Here is an 18,739-nt window from a genome sequence, read left to right as displayed (position 1 = left end):
TTTGCACAAGAAATTTTCTATATTAACACAAAAGTTTCAGAGGAATTTCTGGATTTTTACAACTTAAGCTATGCACTATTAGTCTATTACCTATGGTGTAAAATCTGTTGTACGTTGACAGTACAAAATATGGGGTGGTGGTGAGGAATAGAAAAAGAAACCTCTAGTATCAACTATCAAGGATGATCTATGTTTGGTGTATTTGGATCTATCTCGTGTCAATGAAGCTTCATTACTGAAAGATACAACATTATCTCAGTATTGGATTTCATCACGTATTCTCGTCTCATTATGACTACCAGTCAGGTATGTTTGATGTTGCCTCATTCACCATTTTCACAAGTGTCACCTGTAGTTGAAAAGCAAGTATATACCAAGTATTAACTTATTTCAGCAAAAAAACAATTCAGAAAATTCAGCAAAGGTAAGTTCTTTCCAGACAATTTAACACACAAATAACTAAATAAGGTCATTCACCATTTTCACAAGTGTCACCTGTAGTTGAAAAGCAAGTATATACCAAGTATTAACTTATTTCAGCAAAAAAACAATTCAGAAAATTCAGCAAAGGTAAGTTCTTTCCAGACAATTTAACACACAAATAACTAAATAAGGTCATTCCAGCAAAAGTAAGTTCAGGCGAAACAGAGCCTAAGAACACATCAACTGACCAGTAGGCTTAAACTGTGGGATCCGAGTGAAGGAAGTATTTAACTACTAACACTACAAATTAAAATGGTAATACAGTTAACAGAATATCGCTTGGACACTAGTCAGTAGTCACACTCATTACCCAGCATGAATAAGCTGAAAGTTCTCTAGCAGTATACTTTCAAATTTAAAGGTGAAGGTCTTTGTTTCACTGCATAAAATAATTTATCGTAAAACTCGAAATCTATGTTACTCGGACTCGGGTACTAGTGGTGGACACATGTATTCTAATCCAAGTGCCGGGTTTGACTATTTTATGAAAACAAGTCCATATTTTTTTTTCCAAACTCAAGGGTCAAGTATCCCTGTTAGTGTTGAGGTTCCAACACCAAGTACTTCAATCCTTTATTTTTTATGATTCTTCATGATTTTCACCACAATGATAGTAAGACAACCTTTTCTTTTTCTCTCACTTTGTTCTCTCCCACACCATGCCCCTATCTCCCACAATTTTGCATGAGATAGTAGCCAACTGAACGATCATAATGTAAAATTTAACTTAAAGACTCAAGGAAGAAGGCTAATTTGATAAGAATCATTGTATTGACCATTACTGAAATTCCAGGAAAGTTAACCTCTGAACTTTTTTTTCCACACTTCAACTCATATAATAACTTCCCATCAGTTTCCGCATTTACCACATGCCCTCACCTGCCTGCCCTCTCTTTATTATCTCTTTAAATCCCTTCATAGTTCCAAGTTCCAACCTTGAATCCTTGATCACAAAAGTTTCCTTGCCAAGTATTTGATAATGAGACAACTATGTGAAGATTAATGAACTAAAACAAATTTCACCTAAACCTCGAGATAAATACATGGCTCCAATGCACTAGTATGCAGATTTCTGGTGCATCCAAGGGACTAGAGATTTCAATATGAATGTTTAAGTTCAAAGACGAGTGGGTTGAAAAGGAAGACAATAAGAAGGGTGCAACAATAGAAAACATACCACACTTTCAGGAACACCGGGTGGTGGCAGCGTCAAGTTTCTTGGAGGTTTAACCTTGTCATAGGATCTCTTGTCAAATCTCCATTCTCCAATCGTGCCATATGTTAGCTTACCCTGCATTACAGGTTGTAAATACTTCAAAAGCAATTCAATATGCTTTTGAGACATGAAAACGGACATGCATACAATGATACAAGTGAAGACATGAATAGGTGTACAGAGGTCAGCTTGCAGGAGGGGGGTGGTATATACCTTCATATCGTAGTCACATCCGTAAGTGTAATGGATGATATACTTCTTTCCCACTTCTGTGTCCCACGGAGGCTGGTTTACATCACAACAGAGACAATAACTGCAATGATTTTATTGATTTTTCCTCTTAAAAGAGAATAATGTTATGGTTGCAGCAGAATACATGATCAATTTCATCATCCTAAATTCTAGGTTGCTGCAAGCTTTTGTCTTGCCAAAAATATAGACAAATAAAGAAATTTACAAAATGGCGAACACTTGCAGATCATCAATTGTTTAGACAATCCTGAAGGTTCTAGATCAATGATCTTACACCAACATCAACATTGAAATTACCCTGTGCCTCCGTAGAGGCTCTCGCCCTGGGTAAGGAGACCTTATACCTGTGATAATAGAGGGTATTTCATCAAAGTTTTAACCCAAAACCTCAAAACCGGCAGCTTGCTTACACATCAAATAAGAAGCTCAAATAGCTTAATCAGAAATTCGGCAATTTGGAGTCAGTCCATTATAATCCAAAGCCCAAGAGTAGTAAATCTCTCGGCTCTAGTAAAAATGGACTGCGATGATCGACTCTAATCTAAGATTTTATAAAAACTTTGGATAAAATGGCCATTGTCAAAGGAATTATGTAACATTAAATGCAAACTGTGCATGAAATCCAGAAACTTTGTATCCTGACTTAGATGCATTATAATATATGCGATGCTATATTTCTGGATCGTATACATTTCTTGAAATCCAGGGTCTGGTTTAATACCCAACAGCCCTTGTCAGTGACAGGATGCAGACTGGTGAGTAGCATTTAAACATATAACATAAAACTCAAGCTTCAGGCCTTCATTGAGATATTATATGATCTTACAGTAACACAACACCCTAACACGTACTATTATTTCTCAAAGCAATTAGTTGTGCAAGTGAGAAAAATATGGTGGAAAGATAGCCAAGCTTTAGATAAAAGTTATCAACATCAGGATAGTTGAAAAAAAGGTTGAAGCAATAGACTAAACCTGAATCATGAAATCCTTATACAAGATGTTCTTTACACCATGCAAGGCAGACGCCACAGCATAGGCATACCTACAGATTCATAACAGGGAATGAGGTAACAAGATACGCCTTATTGTAGTAAACAAATCTATCAACCTACTTAGAGGAAGCTTACATCTCAAGAACCCAGCCAAAAGCTTTGTCGGCTTCAGGATCCTGCTTCATTCCCAATGAAACATTCATCCATGAGGGAGCTATCTTCTTGAGAGATTCCTGTAAAGGGTGGAAAGATCCAAGAGAAGAAGAGGATACTGATTATAAATACATACATAGATATCTGAAGTAACAACATGAAAGGAAACTCCAAAAGGAACTATTACCTTAGCAATAATTACAGGAGAATTCCCAATGGGATCGATTTGTGTGATTGGTCCCTTGTTCTCAGGAAAATACTTCCGGAGTGTGGACTCATATTTCTTAGGTTCAATATAAAAGAATGGAAAAGCAGCTCCGTGCCCATCACGAGATAAATTAGGTATAGGCTTCACAATAATGTGATCTGGCTCTGCCATTAGTATATAACTGCATTACAATGAGATTGTGGGAATTAATTTGAGAAAGAACCAAATTTCACACCTAACATATTTATTTTTCATTTTTTTAGGTTTGGGGGCGAGGGAGGGGGCAGGGGAGAAGTGCAAAATGTTAAGGGTCTGATTTCATACTCTTCTTTGATGTCTGCTTGTTCAAGCCATTGTACGAATGCCCAAGGTCTGTTGAGAACTATGTAACCCTACAAGGTCAAAATGAGGACATGAACAACGACAAAAGGGATTGATGGGGCCACCGAATGAAGGAATCAAGTACAACTTAAGCAGCATTCCATATCACACAACATTAACTAACAACTTGAGCAAACCAAAAAACAGTTAGAACAGCGATACACGGGCTTCCACACTGCATAAAGAAGAATGACCTCCTCTTCTTATTATCATTCAGTCTGGTTTATATCACTTATATAGTTATATGTTAACAATGAGACTCCTTCGCTCAAACTTTTTACAAGCAATCATTACCTAGTTACTTGAATGCACGTGACTTCATATTCCAAAAAAAAAACATCAAACCAACTAATCTAAATGTACAAAAGAAGCATACACTGCACCTACAAATGTATGGCACAACCATATTATTCAAGCCTAGAGCCCTAGAGTCACAATTATCGGGACGCTGCGTTGCAGCTACATGCACAATTTTCACTATTTTCACATACAGAGCAGCATTCCCCACAGATTACTTACTGTCCAAGCCTGTAACAACTTTGCTTATGACTTTCCTAGATACCGTCTTCAAAGTTGGAGAAAAACTGTCTCTACAGCCATCAAGCCCTAACTTCAACATATGACTTCACACTGATCAGCACATGCATAGGACTATAGAAGGCCCTTCATTGCCCTACAGATTGGAACTTGCAAGTAACAGCAGAAGAGCCAGACTCTGAATGCTCATCATGCAAAGTTTCCTTAGTTCCTTAATCTAGCAACCCTAGCATTTCAAACAAGGTGTTCCTTCCAATAAATTTACTGATCCATATAGTAGGCCAACCAAGTCCAGCATAAGAAAGCACCTCCAGAAGAACTATGAATGGCCCTACTTCTTTGGCAATGCTTGGTACACCGCCAATAGCCAAGGCAAAAGTGGCGACAATTGTTGTGCTTCCAATCCATGATTTCAATTGAATAAATTCCCATGTAATGAATAAATCCAAGATGCAGATTCTAAGTCACATTGTCGATCTATCATGTGATTCATGTCTATTGTCTACTGTGCTCAGGTGATTAGCCTAACTGATTCATCAAATTGTCCAAGTTCCACAATTTAGGAAATTCATCCATGACTCAACAAAATGTAAACAAGTAAATAGTATACACTTGAATTATACCATCAATACTCCTCTAAGGACCACTACAATAATTCCATCGTCTGCTAACTTCTCCATCCACGATTAGAATTCCTCATGTCAAGACTTTTTTTGTCAGCTATCGAAGTGATTGAAACAAGTCTTAATTGCAGCCAATAAACTCCCCACAGTTCAAATTTTGCAATCGCAAACTGAACTCTACAGTGTACACACTAAGAAACTCATATAAGTTCTATTTAACCCCCTTCCCCCAACTTGCAAAGTTCCAATACACATTTGCCACCCATCAAGGACCAAGCAATCGCCGAAACAGAAACCAAACCACCCTAGAATGAGCTAAACAGCAGATTCCAGAGCTATCCACATTACAATTATGAATGCATACATAATATGGATTCAATTTCAAACTAGTAAAATGAAACTAACAACACTTCTAAATCATAACAACACCCATTGAACATCAACCCTAAATACTACAGATATAGTAAAAATGGAGCAAACTCATAAGCAAAATTAAGATTAATTCCTCGAAAATAATCAAAATTTGACAAAAATAGGTCTGAGTAAAATCAATCACCTGATCCACCCCAGAAGGGAGAGGCTGAGCAACAAAAGTGGGGATCTCATCCATATACTTATCCGGTTGACCTGAATGCAAAATACGAGTAAACCCACCCATCTCAGAATTGGGTTGACTCTGAAACTTCTTGAACCAATAATACATCACTCTACATTGCCAAGTATTGTACACAGAATCCGAGGCAGTCACAGCAGTGTGAAAGAGCCTCTTTTGAGCTGAAGCCAGTTTAGATTTGCGATCATTAGGAAGTCTAATTACTGGGTCAAATGAAGAATCGAAAGAATTTAAAGAAGGGTTTTTGGGTCCTGGGAAATCAAGCTTTAAAGGTGCATTTGCAGAGATGATGACATTGTAGGTGATTAGAGCTGCTGAGAATGTAATTAGTAGGGTTTTGATGTATGTCCCAAAACCCATTCCCATATATTTTTCGCAGCTTCTTACTTACCTTTGTGATGGAGTGGAATTTGGGGGCGAGGAGAGGTTGATGATGGCTTTTTCTGTGGGTTCGCTGAGAAATTCTGAATTTATCACTGAGATATACAAAACAGGTAAATCAGTGGGATAGTATGTATACAAACTTTTCTACTTAAGATAGATGGGTCTAACCTTTTGAAAATTTCACGGTTTGGGATCTTTGCTTTTTTTCACCGTTTGGGACCTTATTCCTCTTTTCCGGTCAAACTTAACTAGAGTACATTAAAATGTTAGATTCCTCTGCTTTTTTTTCACCGTTTGGGACCTCATTCCTCTTTTCCGATCAAACTTAACTAGAGTACGTTAAAATGTTAGATTCTTGGGTTAAAAGGTTAAAGTAAATCAAAAGTTTAAGGACTAACATTTTCGTTTTTTCATTTTCAGGACCTGGATTTTTTTTTCACCTTTTGAGACCTCATTCATATTTTCATGATATTCTTATTCAATTATTAAAGTTTCTAATCATTAACATATAATAAGCTCAAATTGAAATAATATGTAACTTAATTCACAAATTTAACCCATATATAAATTGATTTGGGTATCAGATAATCCAAAGAATAAAGAAGCAAATAATTATCCACAAGTTGATCATATTTTATATATTCGGTTATGGTGTTCAATGGAAATATAAGAATTAAGCAATATATATATATAGTGGAGTACGATATTTATACAATTATACTCAAAGAGTCAAAGGTTTACAGGGCACGGTGGAACTAAAAATACATTACGGAATTTTCCGCTCCGTGACCTAAGTTGTAAGGAAGATCCGCAATTGATGGTATATCCTCGCAATTATTTGTGGTTTATTTGAAAAATATTAATAATGTCCACACAAAAAACGTAAAAATAACAAAAATGGGTTAATTTTAAAGGAATTCTGATTTTGATCACAAGTTAATATTTCATACTAGTTCTTGATTGTTTTATGATAGTAAATACAATTGAATTATAGATGCCCATAATTGATGAGGTATTCAAATGATTTATGCTTAACTCGATCAAAATTAATCAGAAATTTCCAAATTAAAATTTACGACCTCAAATTTTCTATAACATATTCAAATCAGTTGTTATTGGATTATGTAAATTAAGTTTCAACTATTAAAGGTCTGATAAATGAGAAAAGATTATCTATGATGTTTGGAGAAGAGTACTATGTAGTTTTAATTGTATGAAGGGGTTTGGGAAGGATGAATTATTATTATTATTATTATTATTATTATTGTTAAATATAATAATTATAATTACATAATATTAATTAATAAAAATATAAATAATTATTATTCGAATGTTAATTTTTTTATATTTGCATTTTACTGATTTTTTTTAAAAAAATGTTAGTATGCAAAAAATGGATATGAGGTCCCAAAAGGGCAAAAAAAAATATTCGGGTCCTGAACGGTGAAAAAACCAAAAGGTTGGACCCTAACATTTGGCTTAATTTATTATTTGAGTGATAGTATGGTTAATGGCGTGTTAAACTATGGTTAACTGGCCGAAAAATGAAAATGAGGCCCCAAAGGGTGAAAAAAAAAAAGTTGATGTCCTAAAAGGTGAAAAAACCAAAAGGTTGGACCCCAACCTTTAACTTAACTCCAAACTTTTCTATAAGGCGGCCCTTACACAAAAGACCTCATTGGTGTCATATAAGTTAAGCAATTGAATCAATAAGTTAAGCAATGAAACTACTTAGTTAAGCATAGGAATCTATTAGTTACGCACTTAAACTAATTAGTTAAGCAATGAAACCAATTAGTTAAAAAATCAAAGTGGTCTTTCCGGTAAGACGGTCTTACACAAAAGTTGTCGTATAGTAATTGAGTGACGGTATCTCTATTTTATAAGGGAACTCATGAGTTTATTTTAGTAAATGGTCTTTTAGTGTTCTTTGTGATTATAATATCTTTAGTAAGTTTATAATTTAATGACATAGTATAAAACTAATTTTGGGTCTTCAACCATTGGCTTAAGTTTTTGGTTGAGTTGGTCATTTGACATGTATCGGAGCACCAAGATTCTATAAGTGAAATATTTCGCATTGGGTATGAGGAGCCCTATGTTGCATCCTCACTTCAAGCTCAAAGGGCCTTCGTGTGAAGGGGCGTGATATAGTATAATAACTCATTATTTTCAAAAAAAAAAAAAGAAATTTCATTGCTTTTGACAATCAAAAGTCAACGACAATTTAATTGAATTCCTGTAGCAAACATGAAAACAAATATTAAGGCAGTTTAAAAAAAAAAAAAGAAAAATGGAATACATCCCTTCAATCTCGCATCAAAGCAAACTAATTCTAAAACGAGCAGACATAATCGCTCATGTTCTGAGGAACGGTTCTAATCACCATTAATGAGAACTACCTATGACATTACTTTAATCTCTTAAAGTGTTCTCATGGTCAATCCGATACAAGATCCAATAAGTATCTATGCAAAAGATTCTGACATCCAGTCACTCTAGCTCAAGAAACAGAACTAAAATCTACTTGCAATCTAATCTTCATTAGTCATTGGTCGTCCACCTTTCAATGACCTGGATTAGGGATCCTTTGTGACTTCAATATTCAAGTTCACTTATGGGTGTTTCTTTGTCGAAGAATCCATCTTGACAACCCATTTGAATGGTTTGAATCACATGGACTTATCATTTAATACTAAACCAAAATTAAATGAATGTGAAATAATAAATTTCATAAATATGAAATGGTTAAACCAATTGTTTTAAACATAGACCTAACAAATGTTCTAAAACAAAACTTAGAAAATCAAAGCCATTCTCCAACATGCTTGATTCCCATGGTCGCTACATGTGCGTTGTGTTTCACTTGTGGCAACGGTTTAGTCAATGGATCCGCGACGTTGTCGTCAGTTCCAACCTTGCGAATCTCGATTTCTTTTCTTTCAACGATCTCTCGAAGTATATGAAATCGCCGCAGTACGTGCTTGGACTTCTGGTGGCTCCTAGGCTCCTTTTCCTGGGCAATGGCTCCGCTATTGTCGCAATACAAAGCCAGTGGTCCTTTAATGGAGGGGACAACCCCAAGTTCTTCGATGAACTTCCAAATCCAAACAGCTTCCTTTGCTGCTTCTGAGGCAGCAATGTACTCGGCTTCAGGTGTAGAATCCGCAATAGTGCTTTGCTTAGCACTTTTCCAGCTTACTGCTCCGCCGTTGAGGCAGAACACAAACCCAGACTGTGATCTGAAATCATCTCTGTCGGTTTGAAAGCTTGCGTCCGTATAGCCCTTAACAATCAACTCATCTGTACCACCATAACCACCTAAAATTAGGGTGTGATTAGCTAGCATCAAAGCGAACTAATTCTCAAACGAGCAGACATAATCGATCATGTTCTGAGGAACGTTCTAATCACCATTATTGAGAACTACCCTTAACAATCAAATTAAACTTTGTCATACTCTTAATCACACCCTAATTTTATATGGTTATACAAGCACCTTGCAGAAAAAATATAAACAGGTAAAAAACACACAATCTTTTACGTTCATTTTAGCTAATTTATTATTATAGTAGTTCCTAAATAGATTTTGTCATATATAAATATGTTATTTTTTTCTTCAGTTTTAAATAAATTTTCTTACATGTTTTAGCAAATAGTACGTGAATACTTTTAATCACGTGTAATGTGTATATAGGACTATGTTTATATTAACAAATTAAAGAAAAAGCTCATTAATTGAAGTATTTTTTTTAGTTCATTTTGATCAAACTTTAGTGTAGTAACTTAGCACTTACGTATCCATGCAACACGTACGATATCAATAATACCCTTACAAAAATTGTTTAAAAAATGTATAAGATGTTGGAACATTACTTGCATATATATCAAATCAAAATTTTGAAAATATCATGCATCGTAATCATAGAATACTAGTATTTTAAGATTGTGGTTGTATGCTTTTGTAACATGACTATAATTAAGGCTTATTTGACTGTATATTTTTGTACAAACAAAATTGAGAAGAGAGAAAAAGCGCTGCTAACCTTTTTTGAGGGATTCTAGGGGTGTCAACAAAAAAAGGGGAAGAAATAGAGACAATGGCCTTGGCGTCCACAATGGCTACAACTATACCTTTGGCTGATTTGCAAGTTTCGAATATATAGTTTGGTCGGAGTTTGTGGTGGTTGTGGTGGGTTTGGCGAGGGGGTTTGTTTCACTATGTTTGACCAACATACTGTGGGTGGTGTTGATGTTGGTGGTGCTCATTAGGGATGTGAATGGAGCGGGGCAGACACGGATGTAGGTCCCTCCATCCCCATCCCCACCTAAATTTTTCATCCTCATCCCCTCTCCATCACCCATGGCGGGTACAAAATTCATCTCCTCCCCAACGGGTACAAACTAAAATCCATCCCCGTCACACCACTCGCTTGGGTATCCATCCCCGTCTCACCCCCACCCCATACTCGCCTAGTTTTTCTATGCCACTTGATTTACTCCATGTGTTAATCTCGGAGAATCGAAAAAGCTCGTATTCGCTTCGTTTTCTTTACTTAACTGTTAAAATATTACGAACATGATCCTGACACGACACATAAACACATTTGCAGGCTCTAATTGTATATTTGTATGGTACTCTCAAGTCTCAACTCTCAAGGCTTGTTTTTGAGTTTGGATTAAACTGCAACAAATCGTAAATTAAATCATAATTTAGTTGTTCGGTTTGGTATGCGGTTTCAAAATTATGATTTGTTTTAGGAAAATTTGTCAGAAAAGGACCTTTTATAGTTCAAAATTGTGACAAAGGACCTTTTAAAAAAAAGATGTGAGAAAGGGCCCAATCCAAGTTTTTGTTGTGAATAAGGACCAAAATCCATTTTCCAGTGGTCAATGCCAATTTTTCGGCATTGACTAGCACGTGGCCGGCACGTGACTCATTTTTAACAAAAAAAAAAACCCTCCAAATTTCCCCTTATTTTCCCAACTAACCAGTGACTTTAAAAAAAACTTATGTTTTTCTCTCTCCTCTGATGCTTCTCCTTCCTCTACCACTCAATTGCCTTACCAATAATATATAGATGTCAAATTTTCACTCAAAGGATTAGCAGCCATACCTGTCAAAAACATAGAGCTAAAAATCACAGAAGTTTGGAAACATGTAAGTATCAACCAAGCCCTCAATTTCCTCTCAGTTCCATCACCCACAATTCTACCACAAGCAATACAAAAAGATTTCACCAATGGAAGAAAACTCCCATCTGCTCTTGCAGAAACAAAAGGAATTGCAAGGGCTATAACCTAACTCTAATGAAGAACTCCCAAATAATTTCACGAGTCCATTTTTGATGAACCCACGAGCGAAAAAGAAAGCGAGAGCGATCAACCATGGAATTGGGTCACCTAAACTAGAAAACGAGGCGGAGAATGATTGATGCGAGTAAAGGCTTGATTGAAGCTCTTATATAAAAGAATCAGCTACGAACTAATTAGCTCAAGAACCCTAATTTCAAGAGTTAAAAAATTGGAGAAAATTGAGGGGAAAAAATGGGGCTTTTAGTGTTGCCTTGTATGAAAAGGCACGAAAATCAAAGGGGTTGCGCGAATTTTGTTGTTTTAAGTTACAGAGAACATATTTGAGAAACAAGGGGAGAACATGGTGAAGAACACAAAGGATGAGAGGAGAGAGAAACGCGATTTTTTTTAGTTCAGGGTGGTTAGTCAAGGGAAATAAGGGAGAGTTGGAGGGAATTCATTTTTAGAAAAAAATTATTTGTTAAAAAAGAGTCACGTGTCAGGCACGTGACGGTCAACGCCGGAAAATTTGCTTTGACCGCCGAAAAATCGGTTTTGGTCCTTATTCACAACAAAAAATTTGAATTGGACCCTTTCTCACAACTTTTTTTTTAAAAGGTCATTTGTCATAATTTTTTGATTATAAAAGGTACTTTCTGACAAATTTTCATTTGTTTTATGATTTTTTTTCAAACCATAATTTATCATTTGTTATGGATTACCAAAATTTGAAACCAAATCAAACCGTAATAAACTGTTTTGCCTCTGACCCACTAAAATATTCTCACTAAAATCACAACCCTCAATAAAATTAAACTTTAGAAGATGATTAAACGATCATTACAAACTTTTTACATAAGGTGGTCTTACACAAAAGACCGCTTTGGTGCCATATAAATTAAGAAATGGAACGAATTAGTTAAGCAATGAAACCAATTAGTTAAGCAATTTAACCAATTATTAAGCAATGAAACCAATTAATTAAGCAATGAAATTAATTAGTTAAGCAATCAAATCGGTCTTTTTGGTAAGGCAGTCTTACACAAAAGTTTCCGATATAATTGTTCGTACTTTGAACGGGCTCAAGAGTTATTATATTGTTGGTTATTCAAAATGACTCTTGTAGTGACTCTCCACTCCCTCCCTCTCTCTACAAAAATACTTCATCCGACTCTTTTTAGTTGCAACACTTTGCTTTTCACGCTTGTCACATATCTTTAACAATTAATATATTTAATTACAGATAAGTAAACATTATCAAAATTGATTTTCGCAAAATATACATTAAGAAGTATTTAACAAGATCCCACGTGAATATGTTTTTACTAAAGTATAGATCATAAACATAAACAAAGTAGATTATGTGAATAATGCAAAAAATAATGTTGCAACTATTTTAAATCGGAGGAAGTACTATCAAGAACTCCTTCCAGAAAACACCCAATATTAGTTGGTTCTTCAAAATAGCTCTCCAATTTCTTTTCGTCTATTAGATGGTCCATGTTTCCATAATTAATTGTCTTTCATAACCAAAGTTACTCTCTACTTTTCAACAAGAATATATTCTTGAAGGTGTATTGGCCAAAAGCTATCTTGAATTAGCTCTCCATGAATAACTACTAAAAACTTCAATGTTGGCCAAGGACAGTTCTTGATGGAGAACTACTTAAAAAGTTATTTGGAGAGTCACTCCAAGAGGTTCAATGTACATACTCTAAAGACGAATATTTAACAAGATTCAACATGATTGTATCTCTACAAGAAACATGGATATTGATGATAATACCACCGATGAAGTCAGCTCACGTCAATATAATACATCCAACGAACTAGGCCAAATAATCATATATCACATGACATTCAGGTGGCTAGCAAAATCTCTATCTACAACAGAAATATGTCGTGTAAAGTAGTAAAGATGACCTTATCTTATACTATAAATTATGTTACACATAAAATATTACATTTAAAATGCAATAATATACGTGTGCAATAAAAGAAATTGGACCAATTTTAAGTTAGTTGATGTCTAAGAAGGGTCTACACATAGCTGTAGAATCACTTTGACCCTTTTTGATTCGATCGATTTAGAGCCGACCTCAAAGATGCATATACAACTTTCTTTTTGTATAATCATCACTACTTTGCTTTTACTCATTTCACAATCGTCACCTTATCTAAATCTTGTGGACATAACCCATATAGGACATCACTACTTTGTCATTGATGTTTCTCCAATAAAATCAAAAGGGCACAAGAAGGCATGAAAACTTAATTATATCATATCTTTTGTGTATTAGATCTTTTAGAGGGAGTTTTTGTCTAATATACTCCATGAGATTTAAGTATGTTTAGGTTTTGTTCGATTCACCTGATGTTGACTTATGTTAATGTATTTAAAATTATCTGAACTTATCTTAATTAACTTATTTTATTTGAAAATTTTTATTTTATTTTTCTTAAATCGATAATTACTGTATTGCAATGCCTCCAAGTTCGAACTCGAACTCAATTAGCTCGATTACCCACACATTGGTTAAGCTAATCTTGTGAGTTGTGAAGAAGGTTCACATAGTATCCATTCGAGTTGTCTTTCACTTTATTTGATTTAATTATTAACGGTTGAGCTTTGATAATACTTCCTCTGTTCTTATTTACATGACACAGTGGGGTTTTAGACACTATTCACACAAACACCTTTGACTTCCTTTTGTGGTTTTCACATAAGAAAAAACATAGTCGTGTGGGGTTTTATTAGATTCGTATCAGTAAATATTATTTTAATATCAACTTTTTATAATTTTTTCCGATCCACAATTAGAGATATTAAGGTTTAAAATCGTGCATTGGCAAACGTACCTAAATAATTGTGTCATTTAAAAAAGAACAGAGGAAGTGATTCGTAATACACTTGTTTTCTGTCAATATAACCAATGGTTTTATGTAGGCATAGAAGAGGATTATTGTTGACATCGATCGTGTAATAACATAATCAGGCCAGCTCATTCTTGTAAGTTGAAAGTAAACTGGCATTCAAGAAAATTGTTACTAATACGAACAACAGTCCATCAACCGAGATGCTACAACCTTCTCAAATGAAGGTGGCCGGTTGTGTGTTTTGTGTACACCTTAAACTTTGAATCAATGCAAAGAATCACGATGCAGCTCGGCCGCGCACTCCGATTAAGTAAGTATAATTAAACTTCGATTAATAGTAGTAATACATTAAATAATTAATAACACCCTTGCATGTTTTGGAGAGCCATAAATAATACTCCCTCCGAACCTAAATGTTATTCCCGTTTGTCATTTGACGCGGCTATTAAGGAAAAAGAAACATTATAAGATTAACTATTATTAATGTAGTTTTATGGAAAATTGTTGCTTTTTGATTCCATTTTCACAAGAAAACAAAATAGTTGAACCAATAGAATTTAAGGAATAAAAATGTCAACTCATTAATCCATCCAAACTTAAACCAACCAATGAGACTACAAGGTTTTTTATTGATAAACCAATAGAATTACAAAGTTAAAATTACAAGAAAGAGATTAAAAAGGAAATAAAAGAAATGGGAAAATTATTTTGGCACACTAAAAAAGGAAACGGGAATACCATTTAGATTCGAAGGGAGTACTTGTACTGTTTAGCCATAATAAGGCATATAACAAATTAAGCCACTAATAACCAAATTACCTACTTCGACCCGTACTTCTTTGGCGGAACAACCTAATTAAAAATTGGTCTGTATTTCTGCGAAGAAATTGCTAAGTGTGAAAATAGGGGAAGCCTCGTCAACCTGGCTGTTATTTTCCTCCAATCGGCTGTCGTTTTCCTACAAAAGGGAGCAAACGTAAACTGGCTCGGGGGGTTCCCGAGAAAACCCTCTCCGACGCTCAAGTCAGTCCTTGTTAGAGAGAGAAAGTAGTCAGAGAGTGAGTTTGAGAATAATTGCATACCTGAGTAATGATTAGGTGGGACATATTTATAGTAATGTAGGATGACATTATTAGTAAATATGGGCAAGTGTAGGGGTATGAAATATTGGACCTGTAGGAGGCTGAGATATGGGCCCCTAAGTTCTGGTCTGAGCCCATCAAGAGGTTTGTGTTTGAGGGTATTTTTAGTAATTTCCCCTAAAAGGGTATTTTGGTAATTTGCGTAAAAAGATGGGTCCCACAGGGGGCCCGAACATTAGCCCCACACCAAATATATAAGACTGGTCGTCTCGAGGCTTGTGTGTTTGGTGGAATAAAATGTAGTAGTTGGTGGGATAACATGTGGCTAATGATAATACTCCTTAGAGTTGATAATATAGGTGAAAAATATTCTAAGTTTTTGCACTTTTGCGAGTTTATGAAAATATGGCGGGGAGTGTAATACTGGCAAGGAGTATTACTTTAGTGAGCCTTGATATTGACGAGCCGTAAAATATTATTGGCGAGTAGTTTACTTTGGGTTTATGCCTTTATGTGCCTCCATGCCCGCCAACTTGCTCCATGATAATATGATTGGCGTATTATTGGCGAGTGTTTATGCATTTGCAATATTTGGAGTAATTGCCAACTTCCATTTTTAGTGGAAATCCTATGTGGCCCAAATTCTTGGACTTTGACTCCAAATGGGCAAATGATGAAGCACTTGTGAGTTATGAGGATATGTTTTTGGCTGTTAATGCATGCTCGCGTGTTGCTGTTGGAGTATTGTTGGCGAGTAATACACGGAGTACGATTATAGGCGTGTAATATGTTTTTACTGGGCCTCGCACTTGATTTATGGCGGTTGATATTAGGAGGTCGAGTCTCGCCAATTTGTTGGGCGGACGAGTCTCGCCCATGCTTTGGCTAGCAAGACTTGCGTGTTGGCTGTCATTTTACGCGCTTGGGCTACTATTCCTCGCCTACCGTTGTGCAGCTTGGAGGGCGCGCGGAATGTGAGCACTTGGCTGTCACTTAATTGGCTGCCGTTTTGCGCACTCGGGCTGCTATTTCTCGCACTTTGGTGCACGAGACACATGCTCGTACTAATATGTCGTTTTGCGGGCGAAGACAATGCGGGCGGGGCGAAGGACGGGCATGGGTATGGCTGCCACTACCCGCCTTATGGCTGTTGTTTTGCGTGTCTTGGATACGCTCATCAAGCGTTGGACAGGTCAAGCCCGTTGCTGGGCGGTTACTTGTCGAGTCGTCTAAGCCCCATGTTGGGCGCTCCGAGTCTAGATGTACGTGAGAGAATTGGATCACACATGTGCGTTGGGCGGGGCTGCCATTTTGTGTGCGTTGCTGTGATGCTAACGAGCTCCATGCTTGGACGAACGATGAATCACCATTCTTAAAAGACTTAGATTTATTTTTCTAAGTATGAGAATGGGCTTCTATTCCCTAATAGAAGCTAATGAGCGCGCTGCTTGAAAGACTTAAAAAATTGGTTTGTCGCCGTGGAAACGCGTATATCGGCGGTTAATTTGTGGCTGTCATTTGCCGCACGAGACGAGGGTCACGTCTAGGCATGGCTGTCGTTTCTCGCATCTTGTCTATGGCAAGGGGCGCTGGGCTTGGCTGTTGTTATCCTATGACTTGAAATTCTTCCTAAGTAAGAAAATGCTCTTTGAACGTCCTCACGCTTGAGATCATGGCTGATGCACACCAGGACGTGGCTGTCGTTTTCCGCCCATGAGGGCATGCTTGATCATTCGGACGAGCTGAGCCCAAGGTTGGGCGATTGTTTTTCGGGGTCCAAGAACCTTTTTTTTCTTTCTTCGAGAGTGACTTGGCGCTCGTCGCACATAATGGTGCCATGGCTTCTACTCATGGTGCCATGGCTTTTACTTGCCGCACATGATGGTGCAATGGCTTATACTTGCTGCACATGATGGTGCAATGGCTCTACTTGATGCACATGATGGTGCCATGTCTTCTACTCGCCGCACATGATGGTGTCACGGCTTCTACTTGCTGCACATGATGGTGCCATGGCTTCTACTCACCGCATATGATGGTGCCATGGCCTCTACTCATGGTGCCATGGCTTCTACTTGCCGCACATGATGGTGCAATGGCTTCTATTCGCCGCACATGATGGTGCGATGCAGAACCATAAGGGAGCGCTGAAACTCGGGCTGCCATTTCATGCCCATAGCTTGATGGCCTTACGCTGGGCTGTTGGTGTAAGCCATGAGCGAACAATGAATCACCATTCTTAAAAATGACTTAGATTGTTTTGCTAAGTATGGGGATGGGATGTTGTTCTCCAAAAGGACTAATGAGCCACATGCTTTGGAGAACGAAGAGGCGCCATTCTTGGATAGACTTAGATAATTTTGCTAAGTATGAGAATGGGCTTCTGTTCTCCAAAGGGACTAACGAGACCCGTGCTTGGGCGAACGATGATGCACCATTCTGGAAAATGACTTAGATTATTTTGCTAAGTATGGGAATGTGCTTCTGTTCTCCAAAGGGACTAATGAGCCCCATGCTTGGGCGAACGATGATGCGCCATTCTTGAAAATGACTTAGATATTTTTGCTAAGTATGGGAATGGGTTGTTGTTCTCCAAAGGAGCTAATGAGCCCCATGCTTGGGCGAACGATGAAGCACCATTCTGGAAAATGACTTAGATTATTTTGCTAAGTATGAGAATGGACTGTTGTTCTCCAAAGGAGCTAATGAGCCCCATGCTTGGGCGAACGATGAAGTACCATCTTGGACAATGACTTAGATTATTTTGCTAAGTATGGGAATGGGCTTCTGTTCTCCAAATGGACTAATGAGCCCCATGTTTGGGTGCAAGACAATGCGCCATTCTTGAAAATGACTTAGATATTTTTGCTAAGTATGGGAATGGGTTGTTGTTCTCCAAAGGGACTAATGATCCCCATGCTTGGGCGAACGATGATGCACCATTATGGAAAATGACTTAGATTATTTTGCTAAGTATGGGAATGGACTTCTGTTCTCCAAAGGGACTAATGAGCCCCATGCTTGGGCGAACAATGATGCGCCATTCTTGAAAATGACTTAGATATTTTTGCTAATTAAGTATGGGAATGGGTTGTTGTTCTCCAAAGGAGCTAATGAGCCCCAAGCTTGGGCGAACGATGAAGCACCATTCTGGAAAATGACTTAGATTATTTTGCTAAGTATGGGAATGGACTTCTGTTCTCCAAAGGGACTAATGGGCCCCATGCTTGGCCGAACGATGATGCGCCATTCTTGAAAATGACTTAGATATTTTTGCTAAGTATAAGAGTGAGTTCATATGTTTGAACTTGGCTTGTCTTTTCCTTTTGATGTATGTTGAACTTGCTTGGCCAATGTTTGGCTTCTACTTTACAACATTCTAAAAAGAAAAAGAAAATCCTAAGTAATATCCGCCGCGCTCTTTACTATTGCCTTGAAATATTGAAATTTCGTTTACAATGATGGAATGTTATTTAGCCTATGGCGGGCTTACATGTATCTTACCCCCACTTTCATCATTGAAAACTATGGCTGTGAGCTATAAAGCTAAGTACTTTTGAGAAAGGGAGAAATGCTTAGGAGATTGAACATAAAACCTTCTAGGGTTTTCGGCGTTCCAAGGACGGGGGAGGGGCTTGCCT

The 18,739-nt window shown here is 37.0% G+C and overlaps 1 protein-coding gene across 2 annotated transcripts; it reads right to left on the bottom strand.

Moving 5' to 3' along the window:
• LOC110801168 (hydroxyproline O-arabinosyltransferase 1) lies at window positions 1-5,959 on the bottom strand. 2 transcript variants are annotated; one of them, XM_022006493.2, is made up of 8 exons: window positions 5,404-5,954; window positions 3,631-3,698; window positions 3,286-3,487; window positions 3,081-3,178; window positions 2,926-2,995; window positions 1,913-1,984; window positions 1,661-1,774; window positions 1-349 (listed from the first exon to the last, which is right to left on the bottom strand). In XM_022006493.2, exons 1-8 carry the CDS (start codon window positions 5,824-5,826, stop codon window positions 296-298), a joined length of 1,101 nt encoding a protein of 366 aa, XP_021862185.1. In that variant the 5' UTR covers window positions 5,827-5,954; the 3' UTR covers window positions 1-295. The 2 variants fall into 2 exon arrangements, with proteins under 2 accessions (XP_021862185.1, XP_056694639.1); XM_056838661.1 differs by lacking the exon at window positions 1-349 and adding an exon at window positions 445-495 and having other exon boundaries at window positions 5,404-5,959.
• Between the last annotated feature and the right edge of the window lie 12,780 nt (window positions 5,960-18,739).

The sequence above is a fragment of the Spinacia oleracea genome, chromosome 1 (genome assembly GCF_020520425.1).
Source record: "Spinacia oleracea cultivar Varoflay chromosome 1, BTI_SOV_V1, whole genome shotgun sequence".
Taxonomy (NCBI): Eukaryota; Viridiplantae; Streptophyta; class Magnoliopsida; order Caryophyllales; family Amaranthaceae; genus Spinacia; species Spinacia oleracea.
Note: the sequence above shows the minus strand (reverse complement) of the source record. Positions and strands in the feature narration are given on the sequence as shown.

Coding starts and splice junctions, on each gene's coding strand:
- LOC110801168 (XM_022006493.2), bottom strand. CDS start 5,826: ATGGGAATGGGTTTTGGGACATACATCAAAACCCTACTAATTACATTC. Junction 3,699..5,403: donor TCCCTTCTGGGGTGGATCAG/GTGATTGATTTT, acceptor TTGACCTTGTAG/GGTTACATAGTTCTCAACAG. Junction 350..1,660: donor CCGGTGTTCCTGAAAGTGTG/GTATGTTTTCTA, acceptor TTTCAACTACAG/GTGACACTTGTGAAAATGGT.